Here is a 16,416-nt window from a genome sequence, read left to right as displayed (position 1 = left end):
GATCTTGGAGGCTCTGTATGACATGTGGGCATTACTTAGGGCAGTCTGCATGGAAATGCGGCTTGCCTTAGAACGACCAATCCTTCAGACATACATCCACCTATCAATGCATTTTTATTATTTGAATAACTCAGAAGAAGAACCAACCCACCGTTTGCATTGGGGCTAAGGGCTCTTGAGGGCACTGTAATGTTTCAAGAAGCTATGTAGAGAATCCTGCCAGCACCTTCCAACAGCACTGGTTTACCTGTATTGTATAAAGCAGCACAGAAACCCAGCAAGGATATCACTATGTCCATAATAATGCATGATATAAAGATGAAAGAGTTGTATTTTAAAATCTTATTAATAAAGTGGCGGGGAGGGGAAGAAGCAGTTAAGGCAAACTATAAGCAGATTAGACTTGAATTTTAAAGAATCCCAGTCAGGTTACAAGTGGGACATGGCAGGAAACACAGGGATCCACAGACTCTGGGAGTGTTGAATCCCAAAAAGTCACAGAGGCTGTAGGGCCTGATTGGATGGGGAGGTACACATAGAGAGAGGTGAGTATGAGAGCTCTTTTCCTGCAGGGAACTTTTAGCAATATATTTTGTTTAATCTCAAAAGGGACATTTTAAAGAGAATCTGTCCATGGCTAGAAACACCTGTCAGTTGTCAAAGGTCCAGCAGCATCTGGGCAGAAGGCATTGGACTTGTTGACTATGAACCCAGAAAATATTTAAACCATATCTGTTTTATTTGCCAAAGGATTGACAAATTAATTCATCTAGTCCTGAAACTTACTCATCGCTGCTGGATATCAAAGCCAGATTGGTCACCTAACCACTGCATTTATGTAGTTCTGGTTACCACCTCCCCAGCCTAAAACTAAATAATGAAGGCGCATAAGAGTGAGGAACTCATCCTCCTGCTTATTCTGCTCTGTCCTCCTGTCAGCTTATGCCTAGTACACACAATGATAATATTAGACGAAACAAAATCTTTCGGAGTGGTTGTCAAAATCTGTTCCTTAGTACATAGCTTTCATGAGCCGATCACGATGGTTCATGCAAAATTTTTCAAAGGGACAAGCATGAACATTTTTTTCAGAAGATAACAGAACAAATTATTTTTTTTTAATCAGTACATATTTTGAGTGACAAAGATTACACACGATCTGAAACATGAAAACAAGAATTTTCATATGTTTATTAGCACTCTCGTATTTGATATGAGAGTAGCATGCAAAAAACTACGAACAATAATTTGTCTGATTTTCTCATCATGTGTACTAGGCAATACAAAAGTGTAATATCAACTTAAATTTATGAGGCATTTAAAAATATTTTTTTTTATTTTTTATGAATACATAGCTGTATTCATAAGCATTTTTTATGTCTTCCTTGGTTTCAGCTTTTAAAAGACTATTCTCATATTGTTTCTTGACTAGTTCACCCTGCATAAAGGCTGCACACACACTTAAGAGAAATATACAGCATTCCTGCAAGAAGTTATAGTGAAAATGACTCCATAGGTATTTATATAAAACTGAAAAAGTTGATGTAGTGTTAGAAATCTGGATAGTATTTCACTGCTTTCACTAAAGCAATGAACTAAAATTGGTTCCTCCGGGAGCTGTCCTGAGGATGAGCTGTAACTTTATGTCTTACTAATAAGTGAATTATTTTCACACTTTTATCATGTGGCTTTTCTTTTGTTTGATTTGCCTGCCAGGGACTGCATTAAATGGGGCTCCCATGAGCATAGCTAAAAGATATGAGCATGGAGTTTAAGATTTAAGCATGTCCTGCAGGAGGTAATTTGTGAACAGCTCTCTCTACTACAGTAAAAGAGGTTCAGCAACTTAAAGGATTGCACCAATGATTGAGATACACAGCTGCTCCGGGCTTGAACTGTTTCATTAGTGTCCTTACTTCACATTTTCAATCAATTTGTTGGTGTTACCACTTTCCTGAGATCATCCTGCATCAATAAAATTATACCCATATGTTTTGTATAATGACATGGGAGGATACCAAATTTCATTTTAAATTGGCAAATTTGGTAGAGAAAAATATTTGATATTTTACAAGTGTGTTTGTTTTACTGTGCTTTTCTTGAATGCCCCATAATTTAACCCAAAGTAGCAATGTAAACAATCTAAAATTACATCCACAGGAAAAAGTAAAGCCTACTATTCCCTCAATAAATGCATATGCAATGTGATCCTTCTGACTGATGAATGCTATGTGAAAATTACATGCTACAGATTAAATGCTTCTATACATGCATTTTGGATGATGTCCCTGGTTTACTAAGTAACAGTAATGGCACCAGAGCCAATAAACCGACTAACAGGATGAAGTAACATGTGATGGTAAGGTTAGCTATATGCCGCACAAAAAGGATGTACAACACAACTAAATCTTAGTAGCTAGTCTGCAGACCAACAGATGATTTGGTCATAAGTACAAATACAGGTAATCAGCTAAACCAAGAGTGTATATTGTGGTCGATTATGTATTGTGGATAAAAAGAAATGGTTACAAAAAATCTGGAATCCCATTGGTCAATCGCCCATTGGTCCAGATGAATTTTGAAAGGAAAAGATATTTAGCTTCCCCATAAGATTTCCTATTATCACCTAAGTTTAAGAAACCCTATTTGATAGGGAATGGGACATGTACGGGAACCATTCAAGGCTATAACTATTTAATTTGTATTAAAAAGCCTTTAATAAGAAGGGCTCTTTCAACCATGAGGCAAGTGAAAATCCCAAATGAGGATACATATTTTTATGCGTGGCATTTGGCTTCTTAATACGCTGTTCTTTAGGGAGCAGTAGAGCAAAGTATGAGTGCAAACCAGAAGAGCAGAGTATCACCTTTTGGCGGTGGAGCCATGCCAGGTAAGGATAGCATCAAGTGGCAATGAAAGGCTAATAGATTTAAAGTTGTTGTAAAGGCTCAAGGTTTTTTTTTATCTGGACCTTATTCTATGCATGAAGGTAAAAAATGTTCTGTGTGCAGCAGCACCCCCTAATCCTTACCTGAGTCCCATTGCAATCCAACGCTGTACAGGAGAGCCTAAGCTCTCCAGGGACTCTCCCTCCTCATTGGCTGAGACAGCAACGGGAACCATTGGCTCCCGATGCTGTCAATCACATGAGCATAGAGGGGGCGGGGCCAAGCTAAGGCTCTGTGTGTGAATGGACACGCAGAGCAGCAGTTTAGGAGTGAACCTGCATGGGTGCCCCATAGCAAATGACTTGCTCTGGGGGTGCTAGGCAGAAGGGAGGGTCCAGGAGCACTGGCGGAGAACCCAAGAAGAGGAGGTTTAGGGTTGCTGTGTGCAAAACCATTGCACAGAGCAGGTATGTCATGTTTGCTATTAAAAAAATGCCTTTAAAACTTTAAAACAAGCTATTTCTGTTCAGTTTATTTCTACTTTATTGTAATATTATGTTGGTAATTTGTTGTTTTCTTTTTCGATAGATACGTGAAGATGACAAAAATACATGGTGTACAACAGAGTGAAGAAAGCTTTGAGTAAACCTCTTGAATAAGGCTACGTTCACACTAGCCTTGTGTGCAGGCGGCAGAGAGGCGTTTGGGAAGCGTTTTTACCGCTTCCCAAACGCCTCTGCCAATTCTGCACATTACAGCACATGGTGCTGTTCTAACAGGAGCGTTTGCGTCGCGTCGCGTTGCGTCGCGGCAAAACGGACGCCTCTGGTCGAGTCAGGAGGCTTTGAAGCCTCCTATTCTCGTCTATGGTGCCGCTCCGCAAACGCCCAGCCGGCGTTTGCAGTGCGGTTGCGACGCGGTTGCGGGGTGTTTGCGGAGCGGTAACACCACTCAAATGCATTATAGGCGTTTGTGGGGCGTTATTAACGCTCGGCAAACGCCTAGCAACCGCCGCTAAACCGCGCATGCAGTGTTTGCGGAGCGTTTGCCGAGCGTTAAAAACGCTCCGCAAACACCGGACCAATGCTTGCCAAACGCTATAGGGGCGTTTGGCAAGCGTTGGCAAAACAGCCTAGTGTGAACGAGCCCTAAGAAACATCAAATAATTGTAGATACAGCGAACATGACCCCTTTACAGAACTTTGATCTAAGGGGAGTTTACAAGGCTCCTTAATTATTAGCAACACTGCATTTGCTGGAAAACATTACATATGCTCTCAGGTTTTCCATGGAGTGCTCAGTTGTCCCCCAGACAAAAACCCCATCCCTGCTTCAAGCATATTATGCAGACCTTACTACATGAGTTTTTCAACAACTGTAACCATTTTTAACCAGCTTCTGAAACAAAAAGAAAAACCATTAGAGGAGAAGTAGGGCCAAAGCTATTTGAAGTCCTGATGAAGTCACGACGCACGTGACGCTACGCGTCGGTTTGTCTACTTCCTGGTGACGTATGTCCGGACACAGTGGCCATATTGGATTCCCCCAGGTGCATGCATATCTACCCACAGGCTGGGAAAAACGCTTTTTTATGGAAAGGAGCATGTGAGTGGAAAACTTTGTAATTTTTAACTTTGCCTATTAAATTTACTACACTATGGAAGGCTTTCTTGTCTTTTTATGAGTTGCATAAGAGAGGAGGAGGAATAAGGAGTCTGCCAGAGGAATACACCACTGAGGTGGTAACTGCTTTGAGGCCCTGTGTGGGTCGAGGAAGGGAGGTGAGCAGGCATTGCTGCCATTTGAAGGAGAGTACTTGCACTTAGAAGTGGAGATCACGTGTGTGTTCCAGCTTAAAGCACAGTCACATGCATGGAATATTTTTTTCACCTTTGATATTGTCTTGTTCACCTATGGCATATATCATTTATGTATAATTTAGACACCATTGTATGTGGCCAATATTCTGTTTTCACGTATATATATTCTGTTCATTATATTTGATTTATGCACTATATATTTAGTTTCCTAATGTGTGTTATTTAGCTATTTTGGTTGACACTATTTTTTCTTTTCACTAGAGGGAGTCAACACACATTTATTATATATAGTGGTCACTTTGATTTATAATTACACTATATGGAGATACATGATTGTATTCATGTGATACAAGCGCTTCACTAATTTTTAATTTTATTTTGCTACAGAAGGTGTGTTCAGTCTACAGAGGGTTAATCCAGAATTCTTAGGCCCCATGTACACGGGACACTTCTGAAAGATGGAAACTGACTGCTGCAAAACGTAGGTTAAAAAACGTCTGTTTATCTGCGTTTGCATAACGCGTTTATGCGCCATTGCGTTTAGAAGCGTTTTTTAACCTCCCTGGCGGTATTCCCGAGTGTAGCTCGGGGTAAAGTTTCAGCACCACAAGCGGTAACCCCGAGCTACACTCGGGCTTACCATGCGGTGCTGCTCCGGGATCTTTTCTTCTCTTACTTTGTTTTTTGCTCCCGCGATGTCCCTCCTGCAGTGTCTTCGGCAATGTAATCCGGCGGATGCCGGCATTTGTCTTCCGGGTTCCGTCCCCTGCGACGTCGGGACGTACGGGGGACAGAACAGCGGGTAATTTTAAAATGACAAAAAGTGAAATTCACTAAAATCACTAAAATCACATAGTATAACATTACTGTATCAAAGCATTTCACATACATTTTGTCCCTACTGCTTTGTCCTGTGCCCTGCCTGCATTTTTATTGTTCTTATTGCCTGGAAACTAAGAAACGTCCATGGCGTCCAAAAAGCGTCCCTTTAGGTCAAAAGCGGTTTTAGACCGGCTAGAGAACAGCGATAGTAAATCAGAACCACTTGCAGAATTGAGTGATAATGATTCGTGGGGAAATTCGTCATCAGACACTGAAAACAATTTTGCGACTTTGCTCAGCGATGTGCGAACTTGGCGCTATATTTAAAATTTCAGTGTTTTTGGTTTGATTATATTATTGAATTAAATGTATTATTATTATATTATTATTTTTTATGATTATTTATTAAATAATAATTTATGATTTTGTGTTTCAAGTTTTATCATATCCGGAATGTTTACTAGACTCGTGTTCGGACAGATTTCAGTGACTTATTCCTAAGAATTACAGGCCTACAATATAAAACGCCAAATTTCCATGCAAAATAATGGTACCGCTTTCAGCACCAAAAATCTGAAATAATCATACCACCAGGGAGGTTAAAGATAAGCACAGGAGAACCTCCCAAATGCCCAGAATGCATTGAAAAGTGGTAAATTATTAACTATTTCAGGCTGTTTCAGAGAAATACAGAGAGCAGAAGCAGAGAGAGCAGTATGTGGTGAGATTAGCTTAGGAGTGAGTTGCTCATTAACATTTCTTTTGTTTCCAAGGGTGTGAAAGGTGTCTTGGGGAGTGAGTCAAGTCATTAAGGCCACCTGGCAGAGGGTCCTCATGAGGAATTTGAGGTGTGAATGGTCATTAACATATCTTTTGTTTCCAAGGGTAGGAGAGGTCTGAGGTGTGAATTGGTCAGTGTTTTGTCCACTTGAGTACCTTGAAAACGCTTTGCATTCATTTTTTCATGATGAAAAAAGGCTCTGGACAGCATTGGGAACTGGAAGAATTAAAAACATTTTTCAAATGCAAACACTAATTTGCGATTTGACGCAACAACTGTAAACTGAAATGCCTGTAAACGACTGTAATCGAAGATGTGAAAACATTAGGGCCAGTTCAGGGGCTGCTGAAAAAAATGCTGAACAGCTCCTAAACGTGAGTTTATCAGCTGCAGTGTACATGAGTCCTTAGTGTGATGCACTGAATTGCACACTATACTGCCCCCTAGTGCAGGAGCAGACAGCTGCTGGACAGGTAAAGCTCTCCGACAGCTGTCGTTCCTGTGTGAATCCAGCCCAATGTGCACTAAAATTTTTCATTTTGGTTATACTGTAGGTCACACTCGGTTTTGTCCTTTGAATTCTACTTTGTAGCATTTAATCCCCTCACTAGAAAATGTACACAAGATCCAAGTAATAATTTTTCTCCCAGGGAATTTTATTATAATGTGCAAATTCACTCAAGTGGCCTGTACTTAAATCTCTATGGGAAATGTTATGAAACCGTGACAGCCTTCAGATTGCAGATACTAGCCTATCATTCTACTGTGCGTGTTTGCCAGAAAAGCAACGGGCGCCTGTGTGAAAGAGTTTTTATGGGACTGTTGCAGCGTGCAAATGTATAAATCATTGTTTTGTATAGCTGTACCTTGCTTTGTGAGTAAGCCAATGAGAAAATACTTCTCTCTTCCTCCATCTGCCAGAGACACAGAGAGATAGGTAAATATTAGGTTCTGGCGACGTGACAGGAATAGTACTGGTAAGGCCGCTTTGTTCATTAATGTCTTTAACTCTTTGAACATTTTCTATAGGGAAATCACTTGCATTCCACCCATCAACATCCATTTATTTATTGGTTGCATCATTATTGAACTGCACATCTGGAAACCTGCATATAGTCAGGGTCTACTGTTTCAATACACAACTTGGATGCAGAGTCCAAAGGCCGTTTATAAAAAAATTTAACTGAATCCAAATTATAAATATTACTCTATTTTAGAGAATTTGTGCCAGAACACAAACAAAAGTACCTATAATACATCTATTTATAAAAAGTAGAGCAAAGACGACAGGGCTGTTCCCTGTAACAACAAAACAGGTGTTAGTTTTAAACATATAAGTCTATATTTAAACATATAAGTCACGACGCACGTGACGCTACGCGTCGGTTTGTCTACTTCCTGGTGACGTATGTCCGGACACAGTGGCCATATTGGATTCCCCCAGGTGCATGCATATCTACCCACAGGCTGGGAAAAACGCTTTTTTATGGAAAGGAGCATGTGAGTGGAAAACTTTGTAATTTTTAACTTTGTCTATTAAATTTACTACACTATGGAAGGCTTTCTTGTCTTTTTATGAGTTGCATAAGAGAGGAGGAGGAATAAGGAGTCTGCCAGAGGAATACACCACTGAGGTGGTAACTGCTTTGAGGCCCTGTGTGGGTCGAGGAAGGGAGGTGAGCAGGCATTGCTGCCATTTGAAGGAGAGTACTTGCACTTAGAAGTGGAGATCACGTGTGTGTTCCAGCTTAAAGCACAGTCACATGCATGGAATATTTTTTTCACCTTTGATATTGTCTTGTTCACCTATGGCATATATCATTTATGTATAATTTAGACACCATTGTATGTGGCCAATATTCTGTTTTCACGTATATATATTCTGTTCATTATATTTGATTTATGCACTATATATTTAGTTTCCTAATGTGTGTTATTTAGCTATTTTGGTTGACACTATTTTTTCTTTTCACTAGAGGGAGTCAACACACATTTATTATATATAGTGGTCACTTTGATTTATAATTACACTATATGGAGATACATGATTGTATTCATGTGATACAAGCGCTTCACTAATTTTTAATTTTATTTTGCACTTATTGGTATCAGCTAAGTGACAGCAGCTGTATTTTGTCAATTATTCCCATGAGCGCAGGAGGATCCCTTATTATTTACCTTCTGTAGCAAACATTGCAATAAATAAATGGGGATTTTTAGTTCACATATATTGCAATACATCTTTAAGCTGCCCATCTTTCTCCAGCACATCACACAGTTTCCTTTGGGGGGGGGGGGGGTGGCAAACTTTATTTGAAGTGTACAAAATGTACACATCATTCATGGCACTGTACAGCAATGTGATAAGCTGTGCTGCTGTACATTGCCATGCATATCTGTACAGTGTGCTGCAGAAAAATTCAGCATGTCTGCATTTTAGCATAGCATGTTGCAGTGCAGCTCCAGGCTGCATTGCAGTGTGAATGGGACACACAGGAAACAACTGTTTTCTGTGTGTCCTTGCGTTGATAGGCATTTTCCAATGCAATAAAATGTCTCTCACCACACAATGGGGGCAGATTTACTAAATTTGGTTCAGTCAGAATCTGGTGCAGCTGTGCATGGTAGCCAATCAGTGTCGAACCTCAGCTTGTTCAATTAAGCTTTGGCAATAAAACCTGAAAGCTGATTGGTTTTTATGCACTAGTGCACCTGATTTTGCATTCTCCAGCTTTAGTAAATAAACCCCACTGTGTGAATTAGCCTTAAAGTTATAAGTTAGTGATATAACTAGGCTAAAATGGCAGACAAGCTGTTAGCTGAGACATATTTGTTGTCTAGAATGTGGATTTTGGCCGTTGTGGGTTCCAGGGAAGGCTGTTGAGAAAAATAGGTCACTCCCACTGAGGCGGGGCCTGGAGTCCAGGCTGTGAAGGAGTCTGGGTGGGTCTGCAGCCTGGCCCTTTCAATCCACAAGTCCATCTGTCAGCATACCTGGCTCATTATAGAAATGCTGTGGAGGGTGAACAGACAGACTGTTTACTGTGCAAGAATATGTAGAGGTTTCACCTACCAAACTGATTTTTTTCAGGCTGAGCAAAAGCCTACTATATGGACTGCTGTATTTGCTAAAGTAATCAGGACTTTGTTTCTGTGCTTTTACTGCTGAAATAAAGCTATTTTCCATTAATATCCAACATGAAAATACATGTGGAACCAGTAATATCTCAAAAAGACAGTATTGTACAGTGAATTTCTGACACAGAGCTACCACCTGAGAATGTCCCTTGTCAAAATATATATAAATGACAAATTGTCCTTTAAGGTGTTGCCCCCACACCCCTGAGTCTAGCTTACCTGGTCTAATACTTTTCCCTGTCCACGTTTCAGGGAACGTCACTGTAAGGTCCTATCCAAAGTTGTACTGCCCTCTTCTGAAAGTGGTTCTGCCAAGTATTTTTCATCCTGCACGTGTATTCTATGACCCTATTTACTCCTTTGAGGAGAGTTGTGCTCCATAAGACTGCTGTAGGGAGCCATAGGCACTGAAGAATGAATGGGTAATCGGCACGCATGTGTAGGATGAAGGAGGGGCACTTTTGATAAAAAGGCTTTGAGCCCTTCCATCCCATCTCTAACTCATTCACAAAGTTTTTCTTTAAAGGCTAAGTTCACCTTTGCAGGAAAAATTCTAAATACATATTTTTTTCAGGAAAAAATATGCAACAATTATTTTTCCCCACAGGATCCTGCAAAGCATTGCACCTGCGACCAGTGGATCTTGGGTGCAATGTCAGGCTCCTGCAGACACATCCTCCAGCTTTCTGCCTGTACCTCTGTATGGGCTTTCATTTAGAAAGATGGAAGATGTGTGAATGGACTGCAAGTGCACTGATCAACTTGTTTGTACTCCACTGAGCACTACAAGCTGTCTGCCAGGCAGACAGGACTTGTAGTTTATTCATTCACAGATCACTGCAAATAAATGATGTGGTTGTGTGGGTGCAGCCCTACAAAGCCAAGCTGATTTTAAATGTGACAGTGGCTAAGAGGAACCCCCGCCTGCTGTCACAGAGAGGGGAGCACCCGGGGGGCAGGAACATGTTACATGTTACACCCTAAATACGGGCGTAAGATATAACATGTTCCAAAGATGACTTAGCCTTTAATAAAATATCTTGAGAATTTTCTCCTTACTTACCTATGTTTGTGTCCCTTCTGTGTGTGCTGAATAGTGGATCCAGTGCTGACGTCTGTGTCAGCAGCAGCCAGTCACCTTTTTGTGAGAGGACCCTGCTGCTGACCAGCCAATAATCAATGTTCACATTACCCAGGGACTGACATGGACACACAAAGAAAGAACTCTTTACAGGGATGAAAATAGATGACTGAGGACCTGAAGTATCACGTCACCACAGATTAAGTTAAGTAGTTGAGTATTATAAAAAAAACACACGAGCGATACAAATAGTCCCAAAAAACCTAAATACGCTTATGTGAATATACAATGATAAAAATAGAAAGTGAAAAACGTTTAAGAACATGAACATACTATGAGATATACGTGACAGTTCATGAATAACAAAAAGATATCTGTTGCGCTAATGGACTAACGTGAAAAACCATGAATCAAATATACATAAAATTCAAAAGTCCAAACAAATGTGAATCCAAATGTGAGCCCACCTTGTAAACCAAATAAATCTCTGTGGATGAAAGGCATTAAATAATCCAACACCAATAACTCCAAGGAGACACTGAGGTGATACCACCACCAAGGATAAGTATGATTTACCAAAGCAATTTTGACTCTAACCAGAGAAGTCAAAAGGAGCATATCAATATCATGGACTCCGCAAAGCCTTCTGCTTTAAGCCTCATAGATGGGTCAACTAGACAGTAAGGGATCCAACTGTGGGTTAATCCGATTTATCCCTTCTTCTGAGGGAGAGGTTCTACAATGTGGTGAGTTCATACAGTGGGTGTTGTATGGTGGACAGTGTGCACCACACACATAAAGATTTTTATGCAAGGACGTCACTACAGATCATTTCCTACATGTAAACCTTAACTCCAAGATGTAACAATTGGACTATCTGGATCGTTCATGTGGTTATTTTATAATGTAATTTACTTATATGCACTGCAATTTTTGGGGGGATGGGTAATAGCTGGAGTTCAGTTTTCAGTGCCCATATGCATGTTCCAAAGATTGAAAGCTGAGTTCTTGAAAGCAAATTTAAATGTTTGTTATTGCCAAAGCCAACAAACAAAAACAAATGAAAGCCTGATATTTACAACAATGAGTAAACTCCAAAACAAAAATGAAAAGCAATGATCATGAATTGATTATGTTAATACAGAACAACATTAATAGCTCAAGCACGAATCCTTATTTGTATGTGCTTCCAAGCGCAGCATTTATCACTTACACAAGAGGTGGATTAAGGACAGCTAACAGTAATCTGCCTCAGGAGACAGACGAGGCAGATTTTGTTTTACACAGCCACACACGCAAATTTAAACGGAATTGTATGATACTTTATCACAGACATCCCGTCACTGGTTGGAATGATATTTGCATATTATTTTTCCTTAACTGTCTGTGTAATTTTTCTAGAATATATTATCAGCATTCTTATAAGACACATACAAAACTGTGAGTCAACAATAAATAGACGTGCCATGAAATAATAGTGACATCATTCATTGGAACCTGAGTAAGACTGACACACTTCTCAACATTTCAACACTATGAATGATACTATCTGAACAGATTTGTTATTAAAAAACAGCCATATGTTCTTAATAAAATTCTTCCAGCTAAATAAAACAAAACTCCACTTTAAAGGGAAACTATAATGGCTTTGGTCAACTGTATCATAATATTTTGAAAGCTCACGAGTTTCCAAACTGATTTTGTATATCTTTTTTCATTATTTGTATGAAATCTTTATTTTGCAAATTATTATTACAGAGTGCACCCATGATGTTCTGAAAAACATGCTAGGGCTTCTGATAAAAGAGCCCAGGACAGTCTTTAATTTTTCTGGCAGAAACTTTTAATCCACCAGTTAAAGTGGTTGTAAACCTTACATATATCCAATGAAGTGACTGGCCTCTAAAGATACACAGAGGGGAACCAAATCCTCCTATATAAGATGTACCTGTCTCAGTGGCATCCCGAGGTAGGTGCCTCCCCGCACCGGGTGACACCTACCGCACGGGGTGACACCGGACCCGCTCCAAGAAAAGGTAAGTTGTAAAGAAAGCCGACGATCCCTGCAGGATGGATCGGATCTGCGGATTGGGGAGCATAATGGGTTGGACTCCGCTCCATTATGCTCAATCCACAGATCCGATCCATTCTGCGGGCATCATCAGAGGGGGTGTCACCAAGTGTTACCGCACCAGGTGACACCAACCCTAGGGACGCCTCTGACCTGTCTATCTGCAGTTTTCACTTCTCTACATCTGTCCAGACTTTATACAGCCTTGTGAAAGTTCAGAAAAAATGGGGAGGAGAGCTGAAGTTACACTCTGCAGAGCTCAGTGAGGAGAACTCTGAGAGCTGGTTGGATGAAAGGGAAACACACCCCTTTACACATCACACAGGAACAGAGCTGAGGCTGCCAATCTTCTGGAGCTCACTCCCCTGTCACCACTTTTCTCCTGTGTCAGGAAAAGTTGTCAGATAGGATTCATGCAGAAGGCAGAGGAAGGAAGCAGCATATGTTCATCCATAGCCAATTGAGCATTTTGGAGGCAAGGAGTATGCTCAACAGCACCAGACTTTGGAAAGTAGTTTGGAAAATGAACTAGTTCACATTTACTGTATGTGCTTCAGCTACGTGTTTAGCTTGTGTTCCACTTGGAAAGGTTAATATGAATGCACCTTACGAAACCTCAAAGATTCTAATAATATAAATAAATATATATTGCTAAATTTTCACAAGGTATATATTCTTTGTTAAAATGGAAAGCTGTATAAAGAAGCTGGAGCCACTACAGCTGGAGCAGATTGAAAGACTAAGTGCCCCGTCTTACCGATGCAATTTGGGAATTGAAATCGCACCTGAAATTGCATCTAATGAATGTGAATGTCAGTGTATTAACATGTATGATTTGCTGCAGCATGATTTCTAAAGTAGTTCTTGCATTACTTTTTCTGCAGTTTTGTTGTGATTTCACATAAATATAATACAATTGAAATTGCACTGCAAATTGCAAGAAATCATTGAAAATCTTCAGAAGTAGCAATAAAGTCTTCAGAAACTGTACCTGAAATTGCACACAAATCGCGCAATTTCAAATCACAGTGGTGTGACCGGTGACTAAGGCTGATGTAGCACAAGAAATCCTGGCGCTGACAACAACTTAACATCACTAATAGACCACTTCACCGCCTCCCGTCCGGCCCATGTATATAAACGGCCACACGGTGGCTGTGCAGGGTCGGGTGGCCGTTTATAAATAGCCTCCCCGCACCCTGCTTGTGCGCGCTCCCTGGGAGCGTGCTGCACCGCGATCCGGTGTCCGCTGTGTCCTCCGGACACAGTGGAACACCGATCATCGGACGGGACCTCTGTGAGAGGTCCTGATCATGTGATTACTGATTGGCCAATCAGTGATCACATGCAGAGTAGTAAGCAAGATGTCACTTCTGAAATCATTGCTTACTACATGTGAAATCTGTGAATGATCACAGAGGTCACATGATACAAGGCTAGTCACAACAGCCTTGTACCATGTGACAAGCTGTGACCAATCACAGCTCACACAGTAGTTCTCAATGGCTGCAAGAATGCAGCTAGAGAGAAGGAGAAATGATTTATGGGTGTAAAAGCAATCAGTGTAAAAAAAAAAATCTTCATCACCCCCCACAAGTAGTACAGTGTCACCATGGTGTATAGCTGCCTATTTTAGTGATGTGTCACCAATGGCAGAATTACCCTTCTGACATGGCCCTAAAGCATTTAAGAAGCTGAAATAAAAATCTGTTCCATAGACTGGAGGTAATAAACCTTTAAACCTGATTCTCAAACATTTATAGTTCCTTAAAGGAGAATTAAAACACATGACCAAAATACGATAGGCAATAAACTATTTGGGAAATCACAACGTGCAATATAAAAATACATGAGAAAACATACCTGAATCCACTGCTGTGATTAGTAAAATATACTGCTCTTTCACCTCTCGGTCCAGACTTTTTACTATGCTAAGCTGCCCGTTTGATGACAACCTGAATGCCCGCTCTTCATTGCCAGAAGCTAGTGCATATATCAATTTGCTGTTAAGGCCCTGATCATCATCTCTAGCCACAACCTAAAGGAGTGAAGATATAGAATACTTATTTCCCAAGTTCATTCATAACGTGATTTTCTGTTTAGTTTTTAGGCAAGTATTTGGTTCTTAATAATTTCATTACCAGTGCTGATTAAAACACTATTAAAAATGTGGTTATTACATCAGAAGGTATTAAAAGAATAAATAATGACTATGTATAAATAAATATGACAAATCCAAGTGCAAAGACGTATTAGAAATTCTATAACAGGTTCCTAAGTATGTGCCTTTGAGCTGTAGTTAAGATGCCACTTACCTGAAGTATAACTTTTGGCAAGGACTCCAGATTTTCAGGAACATTAACTGAATAGGGTGATAATTCAAATTTAGGAACCACATCATTAACATCTGTTAGAATAATGCTAACTGTTGCTGTGTCCGTCCGCGAATTGCTACCACGATCTGATGACTGGACAACCAATGTGTATGAAGACCTCTTTTCACGGTCCAAAGGTTTGGCTATTGATATTACTCCAGTAACTGAATCAATCCTAAATTCATTGTTTGGATTTCCTTCTATGATGCTGTAACGGACCATTCCATTTAATCCTTCATCTGCATCTGATGCAACCACCTGGATAAGATCTGTTCCAGTTAGGGTATTTTCACTTATTTCCACTTTAAAAATGCTTTGTGAGAAGCGAGGGTTGTTGTCATTGACATCAAGCACCATAACTGTGACATCCACAGATGAAGAAAGTGGTGGTTCCCCTTTATCAGTAGCAATGATTGTTAGGGTATAATTGGAAACATCTTCACGATCCAGCTCTCCTATCAGATGCACCTCTCCATCAATATTTCCAATGCTAAACTTGTTACCCAGTGAATTAAGTAATGAATACTGAATATAACAGTTTGGACCACTGTCAGGATCTGTGGCTTGTGCCCGGAACACAACAGTGTCAGTAGGAGTGTTCTCTTGGATATAAGTCAATTTTGGAGAGATGAAACTTGGTGGGTTGTCATTGACATCTAGTAAAATGATTGATACTTCCACTGAACTTGTGTATCTAGATGTTGGTGGAGGTGCCATATCATGGACGTGAACCACAAGATTATAGAACGACTGGCTTTCCCTGTCTAGTGATTTTATTAGTTTTAAGGCTCCATCTTTGTTAATATGAAATTGGCCCATACTATCTCCAGAAGATATGCTGTAGGACAGTTTTGAATTCAACCCTGAAAATAAATGAGGAAATCTGATTATTAACGAAACAAAATGATTGGATGATTGCCATCAAACTACAAAAATCAATAAATAAGTCTAAACTGCAATGTTAAGTAGTTGTAATATAAATATTATATTTTATATGTGTGTGTGTGTTTTATTTCCTCATCGGGGTAACTATACAGTTCTTGGAATTCTTACAGACTTTCAAAATATATAAAAAATATGGAATTTTTTTATTTACAGACTTTCAAAATATCTATTGAAAAACATTGGGTAACCTGCTGCCTTCCAGACTGAGTATATAGGATAAAAATGCTGATTTACATTCCCTTTGATCATGTTAGTTATTTCAAAGACTCAAGATTTGCCATGGTTTCATATAATGAATTATCTTCACTCTGGTTAAAATAATAACATTGCATGTATACACTATTGCTTGTGAAAATAGGAGCTAAATTAAAAGGATTTTATTAATTGTAGAAAACATTTTAGTTTATTTATCAGCAATGGCTTAGTAAATAATAGGTATAGTAAATGGCAAAGCATAACTGGCAGGTTTCTATCAATGAAGTATCCATGCTGTAG

The 16,416-nt window shown here is 39.8% G+C and overlaps 1 protein-coding gene across 1 annotated transcript in view; it reads right to left on the bottom strand.

The window, feature by feature from the left end:
- FAT4 (FAT atypical cadherin 4) overlaps window positions 1-16,416 on the bottom strand; it is a 373,279-nt gene that overhangs the window by 90,230 nt on the left and 266,633 nt on the right. The window contains exons 5-6 of the mRNA XM_089672185.1: window positions 14,917-15,839; window positions 14,465-14,639 (exon numbers count right to left, since the gene is read on the bottom strand). Of these exons, the coding sequence (XP_089528311.1) occupies window positions 14,465-14,639; window positions 14,917-15,839 (1,098 nt within the window). The remainder of the gene's footprint in view (window positions 1-14,464; window positions 14,640-14,916; window positions 15,840-16,416) is intronic.

This window comes from Staurois parvus, unplaced genomic scaffold, assembly GCF_062004578.1.
Source record: "Staurois parvus isolate SC_StPar_1 unplaced genomic scaffold, SC_StPar_1.0 ptg000122l, whole genome shotgun sequence".
NCBI lineage: Eukaryota > Metazoa > Chordata > Amphibia > Anura > Ranidae > Staurois > Staurois parvus.
The sequence above is the reverse complement of the archived record's forward strand: the minus strand, read 5'-3'. Positions and strand labels throughout refer to the sequence as shown.